Below are 26,291 nucleotides of genomic sequence, written 5' to 3'. Positions count from 1 at the left end.
ACTGGGTATATAAGAACAGGTGAAACAGCTTATGCAGTTTTAAGTGAAGATTGAGCTGATATATGGGAAAATATTTGTTGATTAATGAAAAGACTGGAAGCTACTAGGCTAACTTTTATCAGGAACAATTTACCAAAAGACAATTGCCAGGAACCAAATCCCAAATCAAAATCTATTCCAAATTAAAGGCCACAAAAATGAAATTCATCTTTATCCAGGAAACTTTATTTGCGTCTTGTGTTCTAGACTGATGGTCCTACATGATGTCTTCCCATATCCATAAAATGTGAGTATTCAGTTATATTCCTCCAAATAACAGTGTGCATCCCTTTCTCTAAAGATGAGAGCCCCTAGATGGGAGACAATTCTAGTTTATTTAAAGGGCTTATTTGAGCCCTTTCTCATATTTATTCATTTAACAAGCATTATCTGTTAGGTACTATCTGAAGCTTTTTATAAGTATTAATCCATATTATTCTCTAAACTCTAAGTAGTAGTACTAATAATTGCCATTTTATGGATGATGCAGCTTGCCAACCATTCTGTAGCTAATAAGCATTACTGTAGTCTCATTTATATTTCTATTTAGTGTTGTCTCTCCAGGTAGTGTGATGCTGTGAGGGGGTTTCTGATGAGAGAAGATGTCCAGCACTCTTGGCCACACCATGGACTCTCCTAATCACACTAACCTGGACCCTTCTATCTTCTTCCTCCTGGGCATCCCAGGTCTGGAACAATTCCACATGTGGCTCTCACTTCCTGTGTGCTGCCTGGGCACAGCCACAATCATGGGCAACATAACCATCCTGGTTGTTGTTGCCACTGAGCCAGCCTTGCACAAGCCAGTGTACCTTTTCCTGTGCATGCTCTCGACCATCGATTTAGCTGCCTCCCTCTCCACAGTTCCCAAGCTGCTGGCCATCCTCTGGTGTGGAGCTGGACACATCTCTGCCTCTGCCTGCCTAGCACAGATGTTCTTCATTCACACCTTCTGCATGATGGAGTCTACAGTGCTGCTGGCCATGGCCTTTGATCGCTATGTGGCCATCTGTCACCCACTTCGCTATGCTACTATCCTCACTGACACCATCGTTGCCCGCATTGGGGTGGTAGCTATGGTGCGAGGCTCCCTGCTCATGCTCCCGTGTCCCTTCCTCATCAGACGCCTGAGCTTCTGCCAAAGCCACGTGATCCCCCACACATACTGTGAGCACATGGCTGTGGTGAAGCTGGCCTGTGGAGATACCAGGCCTAACCGTGTGTATGGACTGACAGCCGCACTGTTGGTCATTGGGGTTGACTTGTTCTGCATTGGACTCTCCTATGCCCTCATTGCACAAGCTGTTCTTCGCCTCTCATCCCATGAAGCTCGGTCCAAGGCCCTGGGGACTTGTGGTTCCCATGTCTGTGTCATCCTCATCTCTTACACACCTGCTCTTTTTTCTTTTTTCACACACCGCTTTGGCCACCAAGTTCCACTCCATATTCATATTCTTTTGGCCAATGTCTATCTGCTGTTCCCACCTGCTCTTAACCCTGTGGTGTATGGAGTCAAGACCAAGGAGATTCATGAAAGGGTTTTCAGGGTGTTTCAGAGAGATCAGAGAACTGGGTTAAAGGCATCTGAGTGATTCTGTATTATAGAAGGGGTGTAGACTAAAACAACAACAACAACAAATGAAACTTCTCACGATTAAGAAATCCTCAGTATTTGAGACTGGAAAGAGGTTTTAATAGTGAAATAGTGTTCTTTGCAGAACCTTCTAGATCATTTCCAAGACTGATAAAAATCACAGAGGAGATCAATGAGGTTTATCATTCTTCCTCTCCATCCAGGAAAGTATAAACATGGGAAGATTCTTACAACTTAGATAGTACCTCAGCAATGAAAACAGTCATGTAGGCTCTGGATAAAGTCTGCCCCACTGCAGTTCTAAAGGGCCTCTGCACAGCCCTGGCCCTCTCCCCAGTGCTCCAGGCATGGATTTCTAATTTCATACCTTACACTGTCACTTCTGTCTTACCATCTGCAAGGATTAGAAGATAAGCCACAGTTAAACAAAATTAGAACTTCAAGAACTTTATTATGTTTTCATTTAAATCCAATATTTCTCCATCAAACTTTAAACACAGGAATAAAGAAGAGATCCACCAACACTCACAATATTACTAGCCATAGAGTGAGGACATGAAACTAAGATCCTTTAGTACAAGTCAGTATAACTATGAAGAAGGGTAGAGGAGTGGTCAGAAATAGCTCAGAATCTAGCCCACAAATAATATTCCAGTCTTCACTCTCTATGGAGTCAAGGTCCAAGTGACTTTGTGTATCATGCTCTATCAATTTTCAAATATTCTTATACATTCATACCACAGGGAGGGATATCCAGAAGTCCTTGACTCTGGATATCACTGTTAAGGACAGTGACTGATCCAAAACAATCAGAATGGAAAGTCTTAGTTATTTCATTCATTATTTATTAGCTTATCTATTTATTTGTAAGAAAAGAGGGTCAAATTCAATTCCAGTTAAGCACATGTGGTAAAAATTTCTTAACTGTATTCATGAAACTGGGATTGTAAACCAGTTACTGATCCTTCTGATCTCCAAGAAAGTATCTTTAGATTATTGGTCTATCACATTCCATGAATAATTATCACTCTTTGGCTTTGTTAAAGCTAAGCACTTTCTAATTGTCACCCTTTCCACATGCCACACTACCCTGTTAGATGGGTGGAACACAAACGCCCCCGTCCTGGACATTCACAAATCCTTCCACCCTTGGAAAGCACCATCACTGAGGGTAAAACACCAGGATCCAGCTTTTGAGAGCTCCCATTCTTAAGAAAATAAATATTTTGATTGGAATACTTCAGATAGCTAGAGATAAGCAGATTGTATATATTGAAATTTAATAAACTGTTCTGGGCATTGTCTATTTTTGAAAACAATGATAATCATTGTGTTATTCTATAGGAAAATTGTCAATGCATCAGCTGACACTAGTTCTAATTTTCCCTTTTAACCTCAAATTGAGATAATCTTAACAAATTTTTAATAATTACATACAATTCTAAATACTACTAATCCTCAACTGAATTACTTATGTTATTCTTTAAACCATCTCCTTTCTCTCTCCCTTTCTTTCTCTCTTTCTGTCATTCTTTCTTTCTCTCTCTTTTGCTCTCACTCTCTCTTTCTCTTTCTTCATAATGGGGATGGAACCCAAGGCGTCATGCATGCTAGGCTGTTCTCTACCCTTGAGTCGTACCACCTTTTAGTGAGAAAGGTTCTCACTAAATTGCTGAGGATATCCTAGAACTTGAGATCTTCCTGCCTCAATCTCCAGAGTTTTACTGAGGATTACAGGTGTGCAAAATTCCTGCCTGACTTCATTGACCATCTTGTTAACACAAAAACTTACAAACCTAACTCTGGAACAACCTTGTACTCTGTTTTAGATTCTTACACGCAGAGTTTGAAGTACTTCTGAAAAGAGCCTACAGATACTCATGTAGAAAAAAAAAAAAAAACACTTGTTCATGTTTTTTAAAAAACTGGAATCTCAACGCTAGTTGTCTACATTTTTATGTATTGCATATTTTATATTAAGTTTTCATCTCATCTAACTCCCTTGTAAAATTCCTTCTCCTCAGGCTTCAAATGTTACATTAATTTCTATTCCATAAAGTTCAATGAAACAATTAGAAGTATACATCTCAAATCCAAATATTCTTATAGACTTTGGACATCTCTTTTGCTATATTCATTTACATCTAACCTTTTTTCTACTCAAGAAGCCTCCTTACATGCTCTTGGAAGTTTAGACCAAGACCATGTGTTATTGGCCATGATCTACTTCTGCAAAATCTATTCAAGTGTAACTTCTGTAATCCCATATAACTCTTTTTTCTATCCCTGTAATGGTTTCCCTGTTCTCCTTAACTTTTCTTCACAAACCTGACTTTCAAATGTTGATGTTTCTCAGGGATGCATCTTGGTTATCTTCTCACTCCATCCAATCTCAGTCCAGAGAAGTGAGGACTATGGATGGAAGAACTGAATTCCCAGAACAGAAGAAGTCTTCCTGTAGGAGACACCACCTAATATATATTAGAAGGGTCTGCACTCTTTTCTGCACTAGGAGTTTCTCTTGCTTTTTCATTTCTTCTTTGATTCATGATCTATGGAATGCTTAACAGACCCCTTCCACTGCCACTGTCTCTTGCTGATGATTAAATCTTGAACCCAACCTGACTATAAGCAGAACTTGAATTGTATTAGTATTCAGAATCTATTTCTTGAAGGATTAGACAGTGGGTAAAAGTTTTTGTTTGTTTCAGCATTTCCCACCTGCTTTTCTTTGGTTGGGTTCTGTTTGACTCAAAGGGTGACACATAATTCAGTAAGTGGAGAAAAAAAATGAAACAGCTCACTCTATTGACTCTTGCGATTGATTCAGGGATGAGCCCATGACTTAAACTGGTGACTGGTGCATCTTCTCTTCTACTGCAAATATTGGGGAACAGGAACCTTTGTAATTGGATAACAGGGACATTTTTAATTGGTGGGCTTAGCTTACAGAATATAAATCTAGCTAGAGATATCAATGCTCATCTTGCCATCATTTGAAAAGATCTGTCTGTGACTGAAATCAATATAAAAGAAAACAGGGAAAAAGGTATAAAAATATGAAGACTATTATTGTTTGAATACTTGGATCAGGAGTGATCAAAGACATTTCTACTCTTACAAACATACTGAACAGAAAAATGCATCTTTTTTGCTAAAGGCATTTTTTGAGTGGAACCTTTGTTCTTTAAAATCAAAAGAAGATTAATATCACTTCCTCAGAGAATAGGAACTCTTGGGACCCCCACTCAAGTAAGACACCAGCCATAGCAGAAACAGATCTCAGTCCCTGTCCCCCTCCCCCTCCTTCTCTTTCCCTGTGGGATAGCAGATGAGAAATGTTTTGATCTGAGCCCATTGATTTCCAAATGTATTTCACAGATCTCACATCTATCTTCAGATTTCATTCCATACATTCTCATAGTGACCCCTAAACAAGAAAGAATTAATAAATAAATATGGATTAATAGAAATATCTTCAAACTATAGCACAAATTTAAAAAAAAAATAATGAAAGAAACAAATAGGAGGCACAAATGACATGTGGGACACAGATATGGAGGACAGGAGGGGGAAATGAGGAAAAATAAATATTTTAAGAAACGATGACAAAGAAATTTTAAAACTACTAAACTACAAATTCATAAAGGCAAGAAGTCTAACAATAGGTTAAAGTCAAAGAGAACCCACATTTGACACATAAGAGTTGAATGAGAAACATTGGAGTTAAGCTGCTGGAAGTGAAAGGCAAGCTAAAGAAATGTTCAAAACAGTCAGGAAAGGTACAAAGGGGGAAACTTAAGAAAACACAAAGGACTGAAGGAGTTTTTCATTGTTTTCTAATTTTCAATTCCTGAAAGAATAAAACTATAATTGTAAACCTTGAAGGTGAAACAAACATAAGCAAAAACTTAGAGATTGTATAGTATAAGATACTCTTCCAAAAATATACAAAGTGATTGCTTTAGGAAGAAGGAAAATGATGTCCCTTCCCCCTTAAATACCAGGGATTGGGGAATTTACAACTACACATACTTGCAAGTGACACAATGAACAAAGAACAGAGAATAGTGGTTTCACAGCAATGTCAATATACCATGAAGAGGATTAAAAAGCCAGTTCTTTCTAAATTCAACTTGTGAGAATCCACATTCCTTTTCTGATGCTAATCATGCTCAGGAATTTCCATTTTGTCCGGTTTTGAGTCATCCTCTAGTAGAAGGCACAGTAGGTTCTTTTCTGTGCTCATCTGTTTCCATCTCTCAACAATACTCATTAGTCTTTTTATCTAGAAACAGACCCTTTTCTTGACATTTGAAAACACTATACATTCTATGTTGTTCTTCATTCTCACTAAAACCTTTCTGCATAATTTGATTTCCTTTTTCTTCATATCAGAATATCCCTGGGTTCACCTGTCTCCTTCTTGAACATAGTCCCTAGATACTGAAATATAAGTAGCCATAAACACATTGTATGCTATGACTCTTGAGCATATTAACTCAATGGATCACTGAAGCTCAGGTGCTAGTTCAAGGTGAAGTTAGCTTTACTTTATGCTTTTTTCAATGGAGCATTAACTCTGTTACTGCTAGGTTCTTTTCTTGTTTTGCTCTTTATTTTACTTTCATCACCTTATTCAATTTTTTCTCCTCGTTCCTGTCACCAATTGGCATCCTTTATAGTATGTCTGCAAAGTTTTTTAGATATATGAATATGGACTGGCTAAATTCTATAGCTTGTGTCCATTTTTTGTATTATAATAATATGTGGCTCAATTTCAACTAAATTGTTTTCATAATGCATTTGTCTACTTAGCTATAGTTTGTTTCTTGCATTTGATTATTCTACAGATTTTCATAGTATGCAACCAGGAATAATTTTGTAGTCATCCCAGATTGTGGATATCTATATTTTTCCAGTCTCTCTGTCACCACAAATGATCCTATGGTGATTATCTTTGCTCATAGGCCTTTCTGCCAAACACACACACACACACACACACACACACACACACACTGCACACACACTTCATTGTGGATCTGTGTTTTAGTCAGCCTTTTTACTGCTGTGACCCAAAGACCTGACAAGAACAATTTTAAGCATGAAAAGTTTATTGGGGTCTCATTCCACATATGGCCAATTCTATTCCTCAAGCCTGAGGAAAGACAGAATATCATGGTGTAAGTACATGACAGAGGAAAGCAGCTGGAGACATGGCACCAGGAAGCAGAAATAGAGAGAGAAAGACTCTCCCCACTATGACAAGACAAAATATAAACCCCAAAGGCACACCTCCAAAGATTCACTTCCTCCAGCCACACCATACCTGCCTAGGGTTACCACCAAGTTAATCACTATAAGGGGATTAATGCACTGATTAGGTTAACTTTCTCATAATCCAATCATTTCACCTATAAACGTTCTTGCATTGTTTCACATATGAACATTTGGAGGACACCTCACATCCAAAACATAACTGGAAATATTTTATTCAGAATATTCTATGAACATTCCCCTTAGTGTTATAGCCTTTAAGCTAGTAGTCAACTTCGCAATAGAAAATATGAAGAAAGAAGTCTGGAAAGTCATAGTTTTGAAGTGCTGAAAAAAAATTCCATCAACTTGTGTTATATATCCAATTAAAACATCCTTCAAAAGGAAGATAAAATACTTATAAATAAAAGATGAGAGGGAATACTAAAATATGTTATTCAGTATATAGAATAATAATTACTGATGTGAAAACAGAACACAGAAATTAATGCAATAGTCAGGAAAATATTTGAGTAATCATGGATGAATATTTACTTTTTGAAATGGTGGAAATAATATCATATAAATTCTTCGGCATCAAAATGTAAGGCTGAATAACAAAAAACTGATATTGGAGAAAATACAACAAAAATAATGATAATACCAATTTCATTGGTCTAAAAAGAGTAAGGAAAAAGTATAGGACTAAATTAAAATAAACAGAAATGAGGAAACTTGGGGAAAAGTTGCTTCAATAATTAGATTAATGTAAGTTGACCAGGCAACCAATTGAAAAAAGAAAATGATTACCTTCAATTAAAAATTACTAAATTTAAATTTATAAATACTTGAAAAAGCTGGTGTGGCAATTGCAGGAAAAACAGGTTTTAGCACTAGAAATATTAGGAGAAATAAAATGCAGCATTTTATATATTACATTATCAAGTCAACACATAAACATAAAATATCTGAACTTCAAGGTGCCTAAGATTACAGATTCACACATACTCGCCCATAGAAGAAATTACTGGGACTAGAAGGGGAATTGCCAAATTGATAGTCAAATCACAGCTGGATATTTTAACATATGTTCTCAGTAACTGGAGGACAAGGAGTTAGAATAATCGAATTAACATAGAAGATCTGAGAAAATGAGCAACTTAACCTAATTGACACATAGAAAATAACACCCGACAGCTTTAAGTAGATATTTTTTATCCTTCAATAAATAAATAAAATATTTACGAAAATAAGCAAAAGGAGAGTCTTAGTGACAACTTTTTGTCAAACAATTGAAAACGGAGATAAAATAGATACATGTTAAACATACTACAACTAATGTAAGAACTGCAAAGTGATAGTAGCCTTGCATTTATAATGAAATTGCATCTGCTACTTAATAATTCCCATAAACACCTCTGCATGTATGTGTGGTAGGTGTTACAGAGGAAAATAAATTGTGACCAAGTGAGGTTGTTCTAGTAACTCAAAGTTGGTTAATGAAAGATTATCAATTTAAAATACTACAAAGTCAAATTAGAGAGAAGCAACTATCAGAATAGTTACACTAGATGAAAAGAAATATTTGCCTTAATTAAACAACTGTTCTTTGCAGAAGAAATTAAATGATGTGTTGCAATTGTTTTAGGTCTGTTTTGCAAAGGCAAATACTTACAGTTGTAGTTCATACTAGAAACTAGATCTTAGAAATCTTCATGAATATATTGAATAGGGGACAAACTTGTGTAAGCAAAAGACCAGTTCTAGTGATAAAGCCATACACACAATAAGTAAATATGAGAAAATGTGTATTTAGTATTTTAAAATACTTCAGAAAAGTGGACAAGTAATCAAGAAAAATATTTTGTTTAGGAAGTATTTAATATTTTATTATTCTGTGTGTGTTTGTGTGTGTGTATGTGTCACTAGGGATTGAACCCAGCAGCAACTGCCGATTTTATTTTTTATTTTGAAATAGGGTCTCACTAAGTTGACAATCCTTCTGCTTTAGCCTTTTGAGAGTCTTGGAGATTAAAGTCTTGCACCACCAACCAGAAATTTCCCTTAATTTTTCTACATGTTGCTGATACATGGATACATACTTAAAGTGTAATAGAACTACCTGCTCATACTTGGATATATGTGTATAGCCACAATATCTTTTTGTCCCCCCAGGCACTTGTTCTTTCTGAACAAATATCATTAAGACACTAATCTATCATTCTCTACTTTTTGTATAAAATTATTTAACTCCAAGAGAAGCTATGAATGTGCTTTGTGCACTGATGTTTACAATGCAATGTACACCTTGAAGCAAGTACTGAACTTTACAATTAAGAGACACTGTTCAATGTATTAAAGTGGTATAGAGGGAGAAAAGAATAGTGACCCTATTGACTAGTTCATTCCAAATAGTTATAAATTATTGAAACATAATTTTATCAACTTCTCACTGCAGCCTTAATTAAATGCATATTACTTATATGTTTGTGTGTTTATATATACATCTATATGTACATGTACAGACTATATATGTTTAGCCTAAAAATATATGTGTAAGAAACCTGAAAATATGTTGACTACAAATATAACTTACAAGTTTACTAAGATTAAAGACAAAATCTTGTTTGTAATTTTAGTTTTCAAGTTAAAGCATTTCTTATATTGAAAAGGCAAAATTTTATGCTTTATTCTAAAAGAAAAATTAATACACTCCTTGAAATCAGAAAGCTAACATTTTAGCTTGTGACTAATCCAGTTGTCTTACACAGAAAATTGAGTAGTTTTATAAGAAGTCTATATTTCAACTTTCCTTTTGTATTCGCACAATAAGAATATGAATGTGTTCTTCAACATTTGTATTATGAAAATATCTCATTAGGCTGGAAATCAAACAATTTGGTACAATTAGCTTTAATTGAAAACTACCAAGCATTTTGCTTCCCCAAAGGGATCTTGACCCAAGTGTTTTTGCTTTGAATTCTCTTTGTATAACATTAATACAACCTCCCTGATACTTTGGGATACTGTTCACTTTTTAAAAAACATCTTCATTCGTTTTTAAACCTTTGTATGCAATTTTTATTCTATGTGCTCATTCATGCTGTATATGTCATTTAAAAATAATTATGTTTTGTAATGGGAAGTTTGAATGATTTATATTTATTACCCAAACTAATATATGTGTCCCATCTTTGTCATTTTATGTTTTCTTTCCACTTTCTTTGGATTTTCTTTGTCTCTGTAGTTTATGATAGTGATGCTTTATTTATCTTTTCCATTAATCTTAAGGAATATAATCTGCATTTTTTCTTCTGCTGGTATCCTTTATGCACTCTAAATGATAATACTTAGATTATAATCTAGTATTTCTCAAAGTGAAGTTCAACATGTCATGCATTCATTACTCATCTATATATTTATCTAAAAATACAATTATTGAGTATGTACTATGTGTGATTTGATTTGCTAGACATTGGTGATGATTTGTTGAACAATATCCCTAACATAAATGATTTTATTAAACTGTGAAAGATTCCTAAATATGAACTAATTTTCATTCATAAGGTAAGCAGAACTAAAAAAGTATAAAATTTAATCCAGTGGGTCTCTTACCACTCATCACAGCTTTTGGAGACTACATTATTTGGGGGGCATTTAGAGGATGAATCACCATCAAGTCCAAAGGACATCTGAGTCTTCCTGATGATGGTTTTGCTTGAATAATGAGTAGAAATTAGCCACTTTTGAGGAGGGTAGGTCAAGGGAACACCAAAAGATAGAGGACTATCCATCACAAAGCCAAGAACACCAGTTTATGTAAGTAGGAAATAGCACATAGGAAAGAATATGATCCCTCCCATTTTGATATGTCAGGATTGTCATAATGCTTCAGGTCTAGAGCATTTTCCCATTTCACTAAAAGCTCCTCCTGAGACTAGGTTAGATACACAGGTGCTCCTTTGATACTATAATAGCTATAAGATTTTGTAAAAGCCTAAAACTATGCCCTTGAAGAGTGTGTACAACCTGTGTTTCTTCACAATTTTTGAAAGAAGTTGTGTTATGATAAATCTCACTTGTCCCCCAGATGTTGCTTTATGATGAGAAGAAAATACACCCTGAGCACTTCAACGATGCCAGTATGCTTTAGCAATCTTCTGTTTTCCCCAGCAATGTGATTTTATTTTTAATGAATTATTCTCAGTGGTCAATGCCTGACCATAAAACATGCAAATTTATGGAAAGAATAAAATAAATGATTCGTTATCATTCATAGATTCACCATCCTAAGCACCATCCTAAGCAATTTTCAATTATGAGTAGAAGTTTAATTTGAGAAAAAAGAAGTTTTCTTAAAATGCACATAGACTGGATGTGGGAAAGGATAAGAGCCATACATCATAGAAAGTGAGAAGACTAAATCTAGAATATTACTGGCTTGTGAGATCCTAGGATCCTTTGAGATGAAAGTCATATAATGATTCCAAAATGCTTTGAACAGTGCTTGGTTACCAACAGTAAATCTCAGTCATTATTTTTAATTATATTTTAGTACTAGCGATTGAATGACCCAGGTGTATTTAACCATTGAGCAACATCCCAAGCCCTTTTATTTTTTAATTTTCTAATATAAGATATTTAAGGGAACAAGCTTTCCTGAAAGAGAAGCTTTAACTGCATATAAAATTCCCGATGAATTTTGTTTTATTTTATTTAAATCAATAATTAAATATGTTATTTTTTTTCATTTATCTTGTGAATTCTCCTTTAGACCATGAATATTTGAAGTGCATAATGTAAATTGCAAATATTTTTAGATATTAATAATTTGTCTTTTATTTTTAATATATTTTTATTAGTAGTTATACATAATAGTAGAATGTATTTTGACATATTATATGTATTTGGAGTATAATTTCTCATTCTTCTAGTTGTATATGATATACATTTCTTTAATTAGTCGTGTTATCATATATGCACATACAATAGTAATGAATGATTCATTCTACTATCCTTCTATTCCCAACCCACTCCTGTCCCTTCATTCCTCTTGTTCTATCTAAAGGACTTCTATTCTTCCCTACCTCCTCTCTTATTGTGAGTTAGCATCCACATATCAGAGAAAACATTCTGCTTTGGTTTTTTGGGTTTGGCTTATTTTACTTAGCGTGGTATTCTCCTGTTCCATCCATTTATGGGCAAATGCCATAATTTCATTTTTCCTTATGACTGAATAATATGTAATTGTGAATATGTACCACATTTTCTTTATCCATTCATCTGTTGAAGGGCTCCTAGGTTGGTTCCATAGTTTAGCTATTGTGAATTGAGCTGCTATAAACATCGGTGTGGCTGTGTCACTATAGTACATTGATTTTAAGTCTTTAGGGTCCAAAACTCGGAGTGGGATAACTTGGTCAATGGTGGTTTTACTCCAAGTTTTCTGAGGAATACTGCTTTCCAGAGTGGTTGAGCCAATTTGCAGTCCCATGAGCAATGTATGAGTGTATTTCCCCCACCACACATACATTCTCACCAATATTTATTGTTGCTTGTATTCTTAATAATTGTCATTCTGACTGGAGTGAGATAAAATCTCAGTGTAGTTTTGATTTGCTTTTCTCTAATTGCTAGAGATGTTGAACACTTTTCATATATTTGTTGACCAATCATATTTCTTCTTCTGTGAAGTGTCTCTTCAATTCCTTTGCCCGTTATTGGATTGGGTTATTTGGGATTCTGTCTCTCTCTCTCTCTCTCTCTCTCTCTCTCTCTCTCTGTGTGTGTGTGTGTGTGTTTTAATATAGCCTGGAGATTAATGCTCTATCTTAGGTGCAGGTGGCACATATTATCTCCCATTCAGTAACCTTTCTTCACATTCTTCATTATTGCCTTTGCTGTGAAGAAGTTTTTTAGTTTGATTCTATACAATTTATTAATCTTTCTCCCTAGCCCTTTTTATATTTTATTTTGAGATATGGTCTCACTAAGTTGCTTAGAGCCTGAATAAATTGCAGAGGTTGGCCTCAAGCCTTCCATCCTCCCGCCTTTATGAGTTCCTAGAATTACTGTACGCATCACCTTGCTTGTCATGAGTCATTAATTAAGAATTTTAAAAGTGTTTTTAATTTTGTGTTTGTTGGCTCATCAGTGAGGTGATCAAAGTATTCTTCTTTAGGATCACATTCATAGTGAGTGTGAAATAATTACCAGTTAAATAAGGTATTCTAACAAAAATTCCTTATTATACTTGATTATAAATTATGAAGGTGTGAATCTGCCGCTTAAAGTAATTGATGTACAATCAGTTTCTCTGATAAACACTTAGATTGCTTGATAAGAACTTATTGAATGAATCAATGAATTAACAACAAATAATAAGCAAACAAAGCTGTACCTTGGCACTCAGAAAAATTTGAATATCTGATCACGAAAATGTTCTATGTAATTTTTTATAAAGTAGGGATGGGGGAAGACAGTAACCTTAATCTATGCTCTCTCTCTCTCTCTCTCTCTCTCTCTCTCTCTCTCTCTCTCTCTCTCTTTTCCTACTTTAGGAAAACTCATGTAATTTTAAGCTGTTTAGTGACCATACTAGTTTGATCATGCTGACCCTGAAGAAAACATATGTAACCTCAGCTTCATTCATTCTTAATGGGATCCCAGGCTGGAGGACATGCACATCTGGATTTCCTTCTCATTCTGCTCCATGAATGTTGTGGCTGTGGTTGGGAATTGTGGACTCCTCTACCTCATACGCTATGAGAACTCCCTGCACAGACCCATGTACTACTTCTTGGCTATGCTTTTTCTAACTGACCTTGTCATGTGCTCTAGCACAATCCGTAAAGTCCTCTGCATCTTCTGATTTCGCCTCAAGGAAACTGGATTTGATGAATGCCTGGTCCAGATGTTCTTCATCCATACCTTCACAGGGATGGAGTCTGGGGTGCTCATGCTTATGGCCCTGGACCGCTATGTGGCCATCTGCTACCCTCTGCACTACTCAGTCATCCTCACCAATGATGTCATTGGGAAGGTTGGGCTCGCCACCTTCCTAAGAGGGGTGTTGCTCATTACTCCTTTCACTTTCCTCACCAAGCGCCTTCCCTACTGCAGAGGCAATGTCATACCTCATACATACTGTGACCACATGTCTGTAGCCAAATTATCCTGTGGCAATGTCAAGGTCAACGCCATCTATGGTTTAATGGTAGCCCTCCTTATCGGAGGCTTTGACATCCTGTGCATCACAGTCTCCTACACCATGATCCTCCGGGCCGTGGTCAGCCTCTCCTCAGCAGATGCTCGGCAAAAGGCCTTCAGCACCTGCACCGCCCACATCTGTGCCGTCGTCTTCTCCTACAGTCCTGCTTTCTTCTCCTTCTTTTCCCATCACTTTGGAGGCCACACAATCCCTCCATCTTGTCACATCATCATGGCCAATATTTATATGCTTTTGCCTCCCACCATGAACCCTGTTGTCTATGGGGTGAAAACTAAGCAGATATGAGACTGTGTCATGAGGATCCTTTCAGGTTCTAAGGACACCAAGTCCCACAACATATAAATAAATAAGCACGTGCAAGGGGAAGAGAAGAAAATAATTATATCTAAAACTTGCCTGTTTCTTTTCAGGAGATGGTAAATTCCTTAGCTGTGTAAGATAATACATCTGTTTTAACCACACATACACATACAGATGGAGCTTGTAGAATTGTGCATTTTCCAAAAGTGCCTTGGAAATTTTAATGTCACTGGCATGCCCAGCAATTTTCTATGAATTTCTCACCTTCTGATATCTGTGAAAAAGTAGACTAATAAGTACACCAAGTTTCCTTTAAAAAGACCTGGGAAAATTGAATAAAGTGTAATAATGTTATCTGAGTATTGTTTTCAAATAGTAATTTCCAGATTGATGGCTAGTAGTGACATTCTTCTGGAAATATGTGCTACATATTTATTTTCTTTGTATTTTTTTTTTTTTTTTTTTTTTTTTTTTTTTTTTTTTTTTTGCTGGAGGGAATGGTGTGGGGGTTGAACTCCGGGTGGTTTGCCACTGAGCCACATCCCCAGCCTTTTATATGTTTTATTTTAAGACAGGGTTTTACCAAGTTGCTTAGAGCCTTTCTATGTTGGTGAGGCTGGCCTTGAACTTGTAATGCTCCTGCCTCGACCTCTCTTCCGAGCTACTGGGATTACAGGTATGTACCACCATGCCCAACTACATGTTTCTTTTTTTTTTCTTTCTTCTAGTTATATAACTTTAGTTATACATAACATTAGAAATCATTTTGACACAATTATACAATCATGAAATATAATTTGCTCTAATTCAATCCTCAGTACTTCTCCTTTCCTCACCTTCTCTCTCTCTCTTGATACCTACCTCTACTCTATTGATCTTTCGTCTATATTTTTATAGTTTTTTAAAAATGGCTTTCTTCAATGACTTCTTACTGAAAAGGAAGATGGAATGCACCCCGTGAAGTATTTATTATTATGAGTCTGAAGTCTTTAGGCATCTTGATAGAACCATAATTTTAGACAATATGTCTTTCCTAGTCTGGTCACATACAAAGGTATTTCACAACAGAATAATTGGACACTTAGTTTTCTCCAACAGACCCTTAAAAAGCACAAACTCTGACCAACAATAAAAAATTTTAAAAAAAAGCACAAACTCTGGAAAGAGAGGTAGTTTTCTTAACCAAATGTAACAATAAATATATTTTTTTCTAAGAACCACATGAGAAGTGATCAAAATCCATTTGTTTTAGCATATTTCCAATTATGGATACAATAAGGAAATGAGAAACTGGACAAAATGATCTTTTCATATTAATTCCTCATTAAGTAAGCCAATTATAGAAGGAATATAGAGTAAACTGAATTTTAAACGTCTGTTAAAAACATGTGTCTGCTAACTTTGCAACAGAGAAATGTCAGCGGTGTTTCTATACACTAAACAAATATTCCAAAAAGAAAATAAATAAAACAATCTTATTTGTAATAATATAGAAATGAATAAAAATCCCTAGAAATAAGTTTACCCAAGCAGGCAAAATATTTGAATAGTGAAAACAAAATCAAACTGAAAATATTAAAGATGATACAAAAAAGTGAAAAGATGTTCCATATTCCTGAATTAGAAGACTTGCTATTGTTAAAATGGTATTGTTAAAATACCCATAGCATTCAGTGATCTATAGACACATCATAATCTATAAGTCACAGTAAAATTTGTATAGCAATTGAAAAAAACAATCATAATATTCATATGGAACCACAAAGAAATCTGAATATCCAAAATGATTTTGAGAAAGAAGAATAAAGTTGGGCACTCATACTTAATTATTTCAATATACCTTATAAAATTCCACTCATTAAAACAATATAGTGAATAAGAACAGTGTGGGACAAAAATAGACATAGACCAATGGAAGAAAACAGAGAGCTGAGAAATAAACCCACACTTGTAGGATCAACTGATCTTCAACAAGGTGGAAAGAATAAACAACAGGAAAAGGATGGCCTTTTCAATAAAATATTTTGGTGAAACAGAATGTCCATATGCAAATGAAAAAAGTGGATGCTTATTAATTTGTAATTTTAATTATGCCTTATAATTATGCATTGTAAGTATAAATAATAATGGGATTTGTTGTGATACATTCCTATATGCACAACACATAATTTGGTATATCTCTCTCCCCTGTGCCTCACTTCTTTTTCTCATTCCTTCTCTGATCCCCAATTCCTAGTCTACTGGTCTCCCTTATATTTTCATGAGGTCCCTTTTCTTTCCTTTTTTCTCTCTAGCTTCCACATATGAGAGAAATCTCACTTGGCATAATGTTCTCCAGTTCCATCTGTTTTTCTGTGAATTGGTTAACTTTTTTCTTAACAAAACTCTATTGTGTATATATACCACATCTTTTGTTATTCATTCATCTGTTGTCAAACCTAGGTTGGTTCCGTAACTTGGCTGTTGCAAATTGTTGCTGGAACAGTCAAGTCAACAAATTGGTAAGCAGGTATCACTATTATATGCTGACTTTAATTCTTTTGAATAAATATCAAGGAGTGGTATTGCTATGGACCCTTCTAACACAAAATTGATCAACAAATATATGAAAAAGTGTTCAACATTTCTAGCAATTAAAGAAATGTAAAGCAAAGCTACTCTAATATTTCATCTCACTCCAGTCAGAATGGCAATTATCAAGAATACAGGCAGCAATAAATGTTGGTGAGGATTTGGGGGTAAAGGTACTCACATGCTTTGCTGGTGGCACTGCAATTTGGTGCAACCACTCTGGAAAGCAGTATGGAGGTTCCTCAGAAAATTTGGAATGGAGCCATCCTTTGACCCAGCTATCCCACTGCTTTGTTTATACACAAAGGACTTAAAATCAGCACACTACAATGATGCAGCCACATCAATGATTATAGCAGCTCAATTCACAATAACTAAGCTATAGAACCAACCTAGGTACTCTTCAACTGACGAATAGATAAAGAAAATGTAATATATATATTTGATAGGATGTTACTCAGTTTTCAAGAAGAATGAAATTATGTCATTTGCAGATAAATGGATGGAGTTGGAGAATATCATGCTAAGCAAAATAAGCCAATCAAAAAAAAAAACAAAACAAAACCATATGCCAAATTTCTTCTTTGATACACAGATGCCAATTTACAATAGGGAGGGACTAGGGAAGAAGACAGTTACTTTAGTTTAGATAGAGGGGAGTGAAGGGAAGGGAGAGAACATGGGGATAGGAAGGATATTAAAATGAATCAAACATTCTACATATATACATATATGATTCATGACTGGTGTGATTCTAAAAAATCTACAATCAGATAAATGATAGGAAGATAAATGATAGGAAGGATATTAAAATGAATCAAACATTCTACTTATATACATATATGATTCATGACTGGTGTGATTCTAAAAAATCTACAATCAGATAAATGATAAATTATAGTCTATTTATGTAAGACATATAAAAGTGCATAAATGCATTTTACTGTCATATATAACTAACAAAAAAAGTTTTAATGCAGGACACAGTAGCACACACCAGTAATCCTAATGGCTAAGAAGGCTGAGGCAAGAGGCTCATGAATTCAAAGCCAGCCTCAGAAAAATCAAGACATTAAGCAACTCAGTGAGACCCTATCTCTGAATAAAATACAAAATAGGGCTGGGAATGTGGCTCAGTGATCAAGGGCCCTTCAGTTCAATTCCCAGTTATCCCCTCCAAATGCAGTACTATTACTTTTGTTGACATTATAATAAATGTGCTCTTAGACAATGTGTTTTTATTAAAATGATATTTGTAATGGGTCTCAAAATCTGCTAAACTTTGGCTAAAAGAGAATTTAATCTATTTAGAGAAGTAAAATAGCCCTGTAACTATTGTGGATATAGATAATATCAATGGGAAATCATGAGCATATGAATTCCAAGTTCATTTATCCAATATACTAACTCTGTGATCTCAAACATGTTTCATGATATTGTGTGCATCTGTTTCTGCATTTATAAAATGTAAAAATAATGTCACATAACTCAATTAGGGTTGTTATCAGGATTAATTTTTAAACATGTAACATACTTAAAATAACTTATAGCATGTTGGAATTATTATATAAGGACTTATTAAATTTTTTATTGTGAAATATATAAAGTAATCCTGGATCTAGTTTGCATGTAGGTAAAGTTGTCATTGCAGGAAGTAGTTTATGAATGTGTATTGTTCAATACTACTAAACTAGGCATATTCATCAATAATCTTGTACAACCAAGAATTAAAAGATCATGTGGATTTCTGACTCGTATAGGTAGGTTTATGTGAGTTTGGGAGGAAAAGAAGGAGTGTTTTGAGGACTATTACTAAGGTTACCCAGAGAGAGATAGGCTACTCTGCAGACTGTCAAAGAGAAAATTGCCTCATACTCCCTCCCCTTTATGTGACACAGCTCAGACTATCTAAGTCAAACACACAGAGATGTAAGAACTTCGAGTTTCTCTCCTCTGGTAGCTAATCAATCAATTGATCACTTATTATTATTTAATCTTTAGAGCTTTCCCAACCCAATTATTTTCTGAGTTGCCTTCTCTAACTCAAAATTGAAAAAAAATCCTAGAGACACAAGTTGAGAGAAAAATCCCTCAGAACTTTGTGTATATACATAATTTAAAAATATGGGAAGAGATTTTCACATCCTACCTTTCTTTCAAGAAACCTCCTGAAAGCTTTCCTACCTGAGGCCTGTTACTCTTTTCTTTTTGCCTTTTTCTCCTTTTTGGAAGGCGAATGTCAATCCTATCCTTGACCCACTATTACATTATAGGAGTTCATAAGTTGTTTGATTTCACAGAATCACAGTTGGAAGACAATTTACTTCAAGATTAATTGTGCCCTAAGTTTTATCCATATCTGATATAGATGAGACTTTTGAGTTGATCTGGGTAGAAGTAAGGCATTTGAGACTAGTAGAATAAAGTAAATATAGTTTGCTTGTGAGAAAAACGTGAATTTGAGGACCAGGTACAGAATGGTATGGATTGAATGTGTCCTCATTGTGTCAAAGTTCATTGGTCAGAAACTTATTCTTCAAAACAACAGCGTTGAAAGCTGGGATGTTTAAGGATTCTGCTTCATGAATAGATTAATATTATTATATGACAATGAGTTCATTATTGCCTGAAAAGGGTCATTCTAAAGGATAAGTTTGTCCCTTCCTTTTAACCATGTGATACCTTCCACCATGTTATGACACAAAACGAAAGCTCTGATCAGATGCATTTCATTGGAATGGACTCTCCAGTCTCCAAAATTGTGAACCAAATCAAATTCTATTGTTCATAAATTGCTCACTCTGTGGTATCCAATCATTGCAGCACAAAATGGACTTAACACTTTGAACACATCAGATTTGTGGTACACTGATATAAAAAATGTAAAATGACACAGTGTCTGAAGGAAAACATTTGACAGTTACTCAAAATGTTAAACAGAATTGGCATATGACACAGCACATACTCAAAATAATGGAAAACAGGTGTTTAAACTAAATCTTATCTCTGAGTATTTATTGTAGTATTATTAGCTAAAAGGGGTAGAGAATCTCTATGTTCATTAGTTAACTAATGTGTAAACAAAAAGAGTGTTTCTATGAAATGCATCAATATTCTGGATTAAAAAGAAAAGATGTACTGGGACAGCCTGTGACATGAACTTTGAAAACATTATACTAAGAAAGCCAGACAAAAAATCTACCTATTGTGTGATTCTTTTTATATGGTTTTCCAGAATAAGTTAAGTCCACAAACACAAAAAGCAAATTTGTTTTTGCATGGGTTGGGGGCACAGGACAATAAGGAGATACTAATTAATAGTTATGAAGTTTTCTTTGGGACTGATGGAAATATTATGTAATTATATAGTGACAATTGTTGCATAACATTGTTAATGTATTAAAAGTCCCTCAAAGAACATTTTAACGTGGGTAAAGTGGTCACTTTTATTTTATGGACTTTTCATCTCAATAAAAATAGTTTAAGATTTGTGCTAAAATTGTTCTCTGCATATATATTTGTTTTATCATATACTATAAGATAAAGGAATATAGATGTCTATGAATAGGAGAGTGGTTTAAAAAGCATATAAATATACACTGTACCTTGGATGAGTTATACTGAAACTGAATAATCCTTTTTTGAATATGCTTAAAATATAATGTCAATTTTAAGTGATAAAATTTATGGTTTAATATGTTATTAACCAAAATATTTTTAAACATAATAATTATATATTAAGAAATGTCTCAGAAGACACGTCTACATTATAGAATGTAAGAGTTATATATAACTTTTCAAACACATTTTATTTCACATATTAATTTTTTAATTAATAAAAATATACAGGTTGGCCATGATTTTGGTACAAATGTAAAGGGATATCAAATTAGGGTCACTTATTGTGTTTTATTAGTAGTATGTTCACTATAATCATTACTATCTCAAACATTCAATGTTTAATTACATTAAGTTTTTTAAGTGTGCATAATACCTAAACTTTTGATAAATTTCTACAAGGTAATAACACTTATCACCAGCTTCATTTGAAATTAAATTTTATGAAAACCAAAACTCATGTTATGTGATGATTTTTTTAGTTCCTAGTCTGACTTTTGAATTTCAAATTATTCAATCACATTATTTTTTTAAAATGTAATAAAATGAATATAGAAGAATGCAATTATGCCACTTGCTCCTGCAAAAGAGATCATCATCTTGAGCAAAAAAGTCAGAAAGACACGTATTGCATATTTTCTTTCATATGACAAAACTAGAACAAATAGGGAGAAGGATATCATGAATGTAAAAATGACAAGATTAGTGTAAAGTAAGGGAATCAACATAGAGAGATAAGGGAAGAAAAGGAAAGGCAATAGGGAGTGAATTTGATTAAACCATGTTATAAGCATGTACAATACATGACACAATGAAACAAACTAGATTGTATAATAAAAAATTTGAAGTAAATTTTGATGACAGAGTTCCATGTGATATTTAGCACGTTTTAGAAATAGCCTAAGTAACTCAGTAATAACATTGAAACCAAAAAGAATATATGAATCTACAAATGTGAATGATTGAAACATTTTGTACTTAAATACTTTTCTATCTGTATCTCACAAGGCCTTAAATACAAAGAAATTTCTTGAAAATACCATTAAAATCATGATTTTTATTAAAAATAACATGATCATTCTCCCTTCAGTGTTCATATGCTCATGTGAAAACATGCACATAGGTACATGCAAATGAAATTATTTTACTTTTTTATGTATTATCACACAGGCCATAGAAAGCTCCGCAATCTTTTTCCTCTTCCATAGAGTAATCTTGTTTCCACACCAATTCTGTTATATACGTCAGGATATATAAGATACATTTTCCTTTAAAGGCTCAGTTTAATTCTACAGATATCAAAGGATTTAGACAGTGAGTACCAGGCATGTACGTACTGTAGATTCTGATATATTTTGAACAAGACCCAGAATAGCTAGATAAGATCATTTTCATCTCCTTGTTTTGTCATTCAGAAATGAGGTGTTAAAGGACACGGAAAAGGGGTACTACTTAAAAAGTATTTTTTGTTGATATTAGTAGATACATTGGTGAGAGATTTTGCTAATGTGCAGAGCTGCTTTGAATATATCCTGACTGATAGCTTTTTCTCAGAAATACATTTTTGATTCCACTCACCTAGTTCAAACACAGACAGCATTGCGAAGATTGCTTTTGTCTTTGAAAATGTTTACTTTTTACAATTCTTAGATTTCTATTCAGTGCCACTTTTCATAATGAGTGTGAATATTTGTTTTCCCTAGACAAATTGACACTATTAGAAATGGTGGCAATCAGGTATAATTTGAAATGGAAAAGAACCAAAGTAATGCCATTTTGTTATGACCTGACTCCATTTTATGGTTGCTTAACAGGTTATTTTTTCAGCCTCCTGGATCTCTGTTGACAGTACAGTAGGACCTTTCTGAATCCCTGACTATGGCCATGATATAGAACAAAGATGACTCTGAAATGTGTAATCAAACAATTTTCTCATGTAATCAAAATATCTGTCTCAACAGAGTCTTTCTGACCTGTATGTGCTCAATTGTTTTTGTGATTTTTGCCTTTATGAACTCTATACTTCCAAAATTCAGGTGCTGGGAGTTCTTTGAGGTGCTAGCCTGCTCCCAGCCACTTGCCAGGCATGTTCATTAAAGGACTTTTTTCCCCCTTTCTATTTGGCTCAATATGTGTGGTGGATTGTAATCCTCATGCACTCTGTAATAGCATCACCCATGATAAGAAGACATAGCTAGAAAAGCGTTGATAATTATGGTCAGAGCCCTGTTGCTTCTTACCTGTCCTTCCTTGCCCATCCAGAGCAGAATCTCATTAAATTGTTCTTTTCTACCCAGACTTAGGCATGACTCTGTTTCACTCATCTTGGCAGAAGTGACTAGAATGAGCCCACTGTCACGTGGACAGAAGAACTTGGGTTGCAAAAATTGACTATGATCAAGTGAGGAAATAAACTTACCATTATGGGCTTTGAAGTGAGAAAAAACACTAGATGCTTTCAAAATAATACTTTGTGGTGATGCTCCTGTTCAGAGTTATTACTTCAGTGGACCTAACACAGAATAATGTGAGCCCATTGTCCCTGCAGAAATGTAAAGTCATATGGTATTAAAAGCATTTTAAATGTGCTGTAAAATGTCTAATTTAATTTGTTCTTAGTTCTATATTACTTGGTATCAGTTTGGATTTTTAACCCAGAAATTTAAAAGAACATTGAAGATGAAATATAGACTTTTGTTACAATAAAACCAATATTATCAATTAAAATTATAACTATAAAGTGTGATGAGGGACATAGATAGGATATTTAGAGAGAGTTTGGAGATATAAACTCTTGAGAATACAACACAGTTCACCCCAGCTACGTATATCCTATTATCAACTCATGGCATCTATGTTTTCCCACTAGTCTGTGTTACATGAACACATAATAGTTAAGAGTTGACTCTTAAGTCGAATTTATTGAGAGAGTGTGTTATGGTTTGTATATGAAGTATCCCCCAAAAGCCCATGAGTGAGAAAATGCAAGAAAGTTTAGAGGTGAAATGATTGAGTTATGAGAGCCTTAACCTAATCAGTCCCCATAATGGGGATTAACTGGGTGGTAAATGTAGGGTAGGGTGTGGCTGGAGGAGGTGAATCCCTGAGGACTTGGCTATGGAGTAAATATTTTGCTCTTGGTGAGTGGAGCTCACTCTCTGCTTCCCAGTGCCTTGTTCCCTATGCCTTTCCTCTGACACACACTTCTGCCATGATGTTCTGCCTCCACCCAGCCTAGAGTAATGGAGTTGACCATCTATGGATTGAGACTTCCAAGACTGTGAGCCCCCAAATAAACTTTTCCTCCTCTAAAATTGTTATCATCAGCTCTTTATACAACAGCAGAAAAAAGCTAAGACAGAAATGAACAAGTAAAGATTGTAGTTTTTTCAGCAATTAGTGACAATGTTGAAGATAAGAGATAGATATATTATACTATTTCATTTATTTTGTAGATATTTAAAAATTTGGAATAAATTTTTTTCTATAAAAATATAAAGGTCATCTACCATTTTAGCTCTTAACATTTTGCTTACCTTTGGGGATGAGAAAAGGAGAAAACAATTTTCAGGGAGCATAAGAGAAGCTGGTCTGTTTCTTGCTAAAGAAGTGTTTTTACTGTGTAATCATGCACAGCTGGGATATACCTCAGCATTGCAGTGATTGCCCAGAGTGTGTGAGACTCCAATACCATTTAAATATTAACTATTAAAATTGCATCTCAATGTATAGCTTAATTCCACCATAATTAATTATAACATACATATGTTTCTTTAAATTTGTATCTCTACACACATACAACACACACGCACTCACACACTCTCACACACACACACTCACACACACACGTACCTAATATCTCAAGTACATAACTTAAAAAAAGTTACTATGTAACCTCCAGCAGCAGAAGTTTCATACATAAAAACCTTTATTGTGTCTTCACTTTACATCTCTAAAGCAACCAATTCATTAGCAAACCTAAACCTCACAGTCAGACTGTGATATCAGATCACCTTCATCTTCTGCTGCTATTGTGACCTATAACATGAATGATCTTTAACACAGTCCTGATTTTCTCTAATAGTCAGTTCTTTAATTAGAAACATGGAAAAAAATATTACCTGATTTATGGAATTTTAAAATGGTTTATAGAATAAATGAATGGATTGTGTCTCCTATTAGAGTTACTTTTTTCATAAGAAAGAAGTAAAAAAAAGTAAGTGAAAGGATGAGAACATGAAAGAGACTAAATTCTCCTTAATATTATGATCCTGGGTTAGACAATTTCCAACACTCTCACAGTGACAGTTAAGAGGTGTAACATTCAGCTTTTTTTTTCTTTCTATTACTAAAGGATGTTCCAGGATCTCAGAGATTCCAACAGACCTCAGTTCCAGGTCTCTGAGTTCGTTCTGATGGGATTCCCAGGCATACACAGCTGGCAGCACTGGTTCTCCCTACCCCTGGCTCTGCTCTACCTCTTAGCCCTTGGGGCCAACATCCTGATCCTGACCACCATCCACCAAGAAGCAAGTCTGCATCAGCCTATGTACCAATTCCTGGGCATCCTGGCCATGGTGGACATGGGCCTGGCTACCACCATCATGCCCAAGATTTTGGCCATCTTATGGTTTAATGCTAAGGCCATCAGCCTCCCTGAGTGCTTTGCTCAGATGTATGCCATCCATTGTTTTGTGGCCATGGAATCAGACATCTTTGTCTGTCTGCATGGCTATAGATAGGTATGTAGCCATTTGCCGCCCACTGAGATATCCATCAATCATTACTAACACTTTAATGATCAAAGCAACTATGTTCATGGCAACTAGAAACAGTCTGCTTTCAATTTCAGTGTCCATCTTAGCTGCTCAGAGAAATTATTGTCTTCATAATCAAATTGAGCACTGTTTTTGTACTAATCTTGGAGTCACTAGCCTCTCCTGTGATGACAGGAAAATTAACAGTATCAATCAGATATTTCTGGCTTGGACTATTATGGGAAGTGATCTGTGTTTGATTATTGTATCATATGTTTTGATTCTTCAGTCTGTACTGAAGCTCAACTCCAAAGAAGCTGCATCCAAGTCCCTAAATACCTTCACTTGCCACCTCATCTTAATTCTCTTCTTCTACACTGTCATTGTTGTTGTTTCTGTCACTCATAGTGGAGGAATGAAACTTCCCCTCATCCCAGTTCTACTCAATGTGCTACACAATGTTATCCCCCCTGCCCTCAACCCCATGGTGTATGCCCTCAGGAACAAGGAGCTCAGGCAGGGTTTATGTAAGGTGCTTGGGGTGAATAACAAGGGCAACTAACATGGAGAAGACATGCTTCTTATTTTCTCCACATAGTTATCCATTACAGTCTTCAGTGACTACAAATACTAAAAGTCAATAATGGGATACAATAGCATCTTTTCAGTTTTCATAGGGAAGCTGTGGCAGCAACTAAAGCTTCTGAACAAGACATGTGGAGATAATATTTGAGATCTCTGTATTACCAGCAAAAATCTTATGATAAGAGTAACATAATGATGCTATTTGTTTCAAGATATCCAAAGGGAAGATGTGAAGAGTTTACATTTCATTATTTTTTTTTAATTTTTTATTGTTGGTTGTTCAAAACATTACATAGTTCTTGATATATCATATTTCACATTTTGATTCAAGTGGGTTATG

General features: G+C 34.9%; 2 protein-coding genes and 1 pseudogene across 2 annotated transcripts; all 3 read left to right on the top strand.

The window, feature by feature from the left end:
- The first annotated feature begins 635 nt into the window (after positions 1 to 635).
- Positions 636 to 1,632, top strand: LOC107133628 (olfactory receptor 52P1). Its single transcript, XM_015475907.2, has one exon. It carries the CDS (start codon positions 642 to 644, stop codon positions 1,629 to 1,631), a length of 990 nt encoding a protein of 329 aa, XP_015331393.1. The 5' UTR covers positions 636 to 641; the 3' UTR covers position 1,632.
- An 11,865-nt stretch (positions 1,633 to 13,497) lies between these two features.
- On the top strand, positions 13,498 to 14,405 carry LOC107133617 (annotated as a pseudogene).
- An 8,683-nt stretch (positions 14,406 to 23,088) lies between these two features.
- LOC107157448 (putative olfactory receptor 56B2) lies at positions 23,089 to 25,928 on the top strand. The gene is given in 3 exon segments (XM_015503832.1): positions 23,089 to 23,096; positions 24,964 to 25,330; positions 25,332 to 25,928. Coding segments are annotated over 3 exon segments (972 nt in total).
- Positions 25,929 to 26,291: the final 363 nt, after the last annotated feature.

The sequence above is a fragment of the Marmota marmota genome, unplaced genomic scaffold (genome assembly GCF_001458135.2).
Source record: "Marmota marmota marmota unplaced genomic scaffold, marMar, whole genome shotgun sequence".
NCBI classification, from domain to species: domain Eukaryota; kingdom Metazoa; phylum Chordata; class Mammalia; order Rodentia; family Sciuridae; genus Marmota; species Marmota marmota.
Note: the sequence above shows the minus strand (reverse complement) of the source record. Positions and strands in the feature narration are given on the sequence as shown.

What these genes read in the sequence shown, in the direction of transcription:
- LOC107133628 (XM_015475907.2), top strand. Translation starts at nt 642, where the DNA reads ATGTCCAGCACTCTTGGCCACACCATGGACTCTCCTAATCACACTAAC.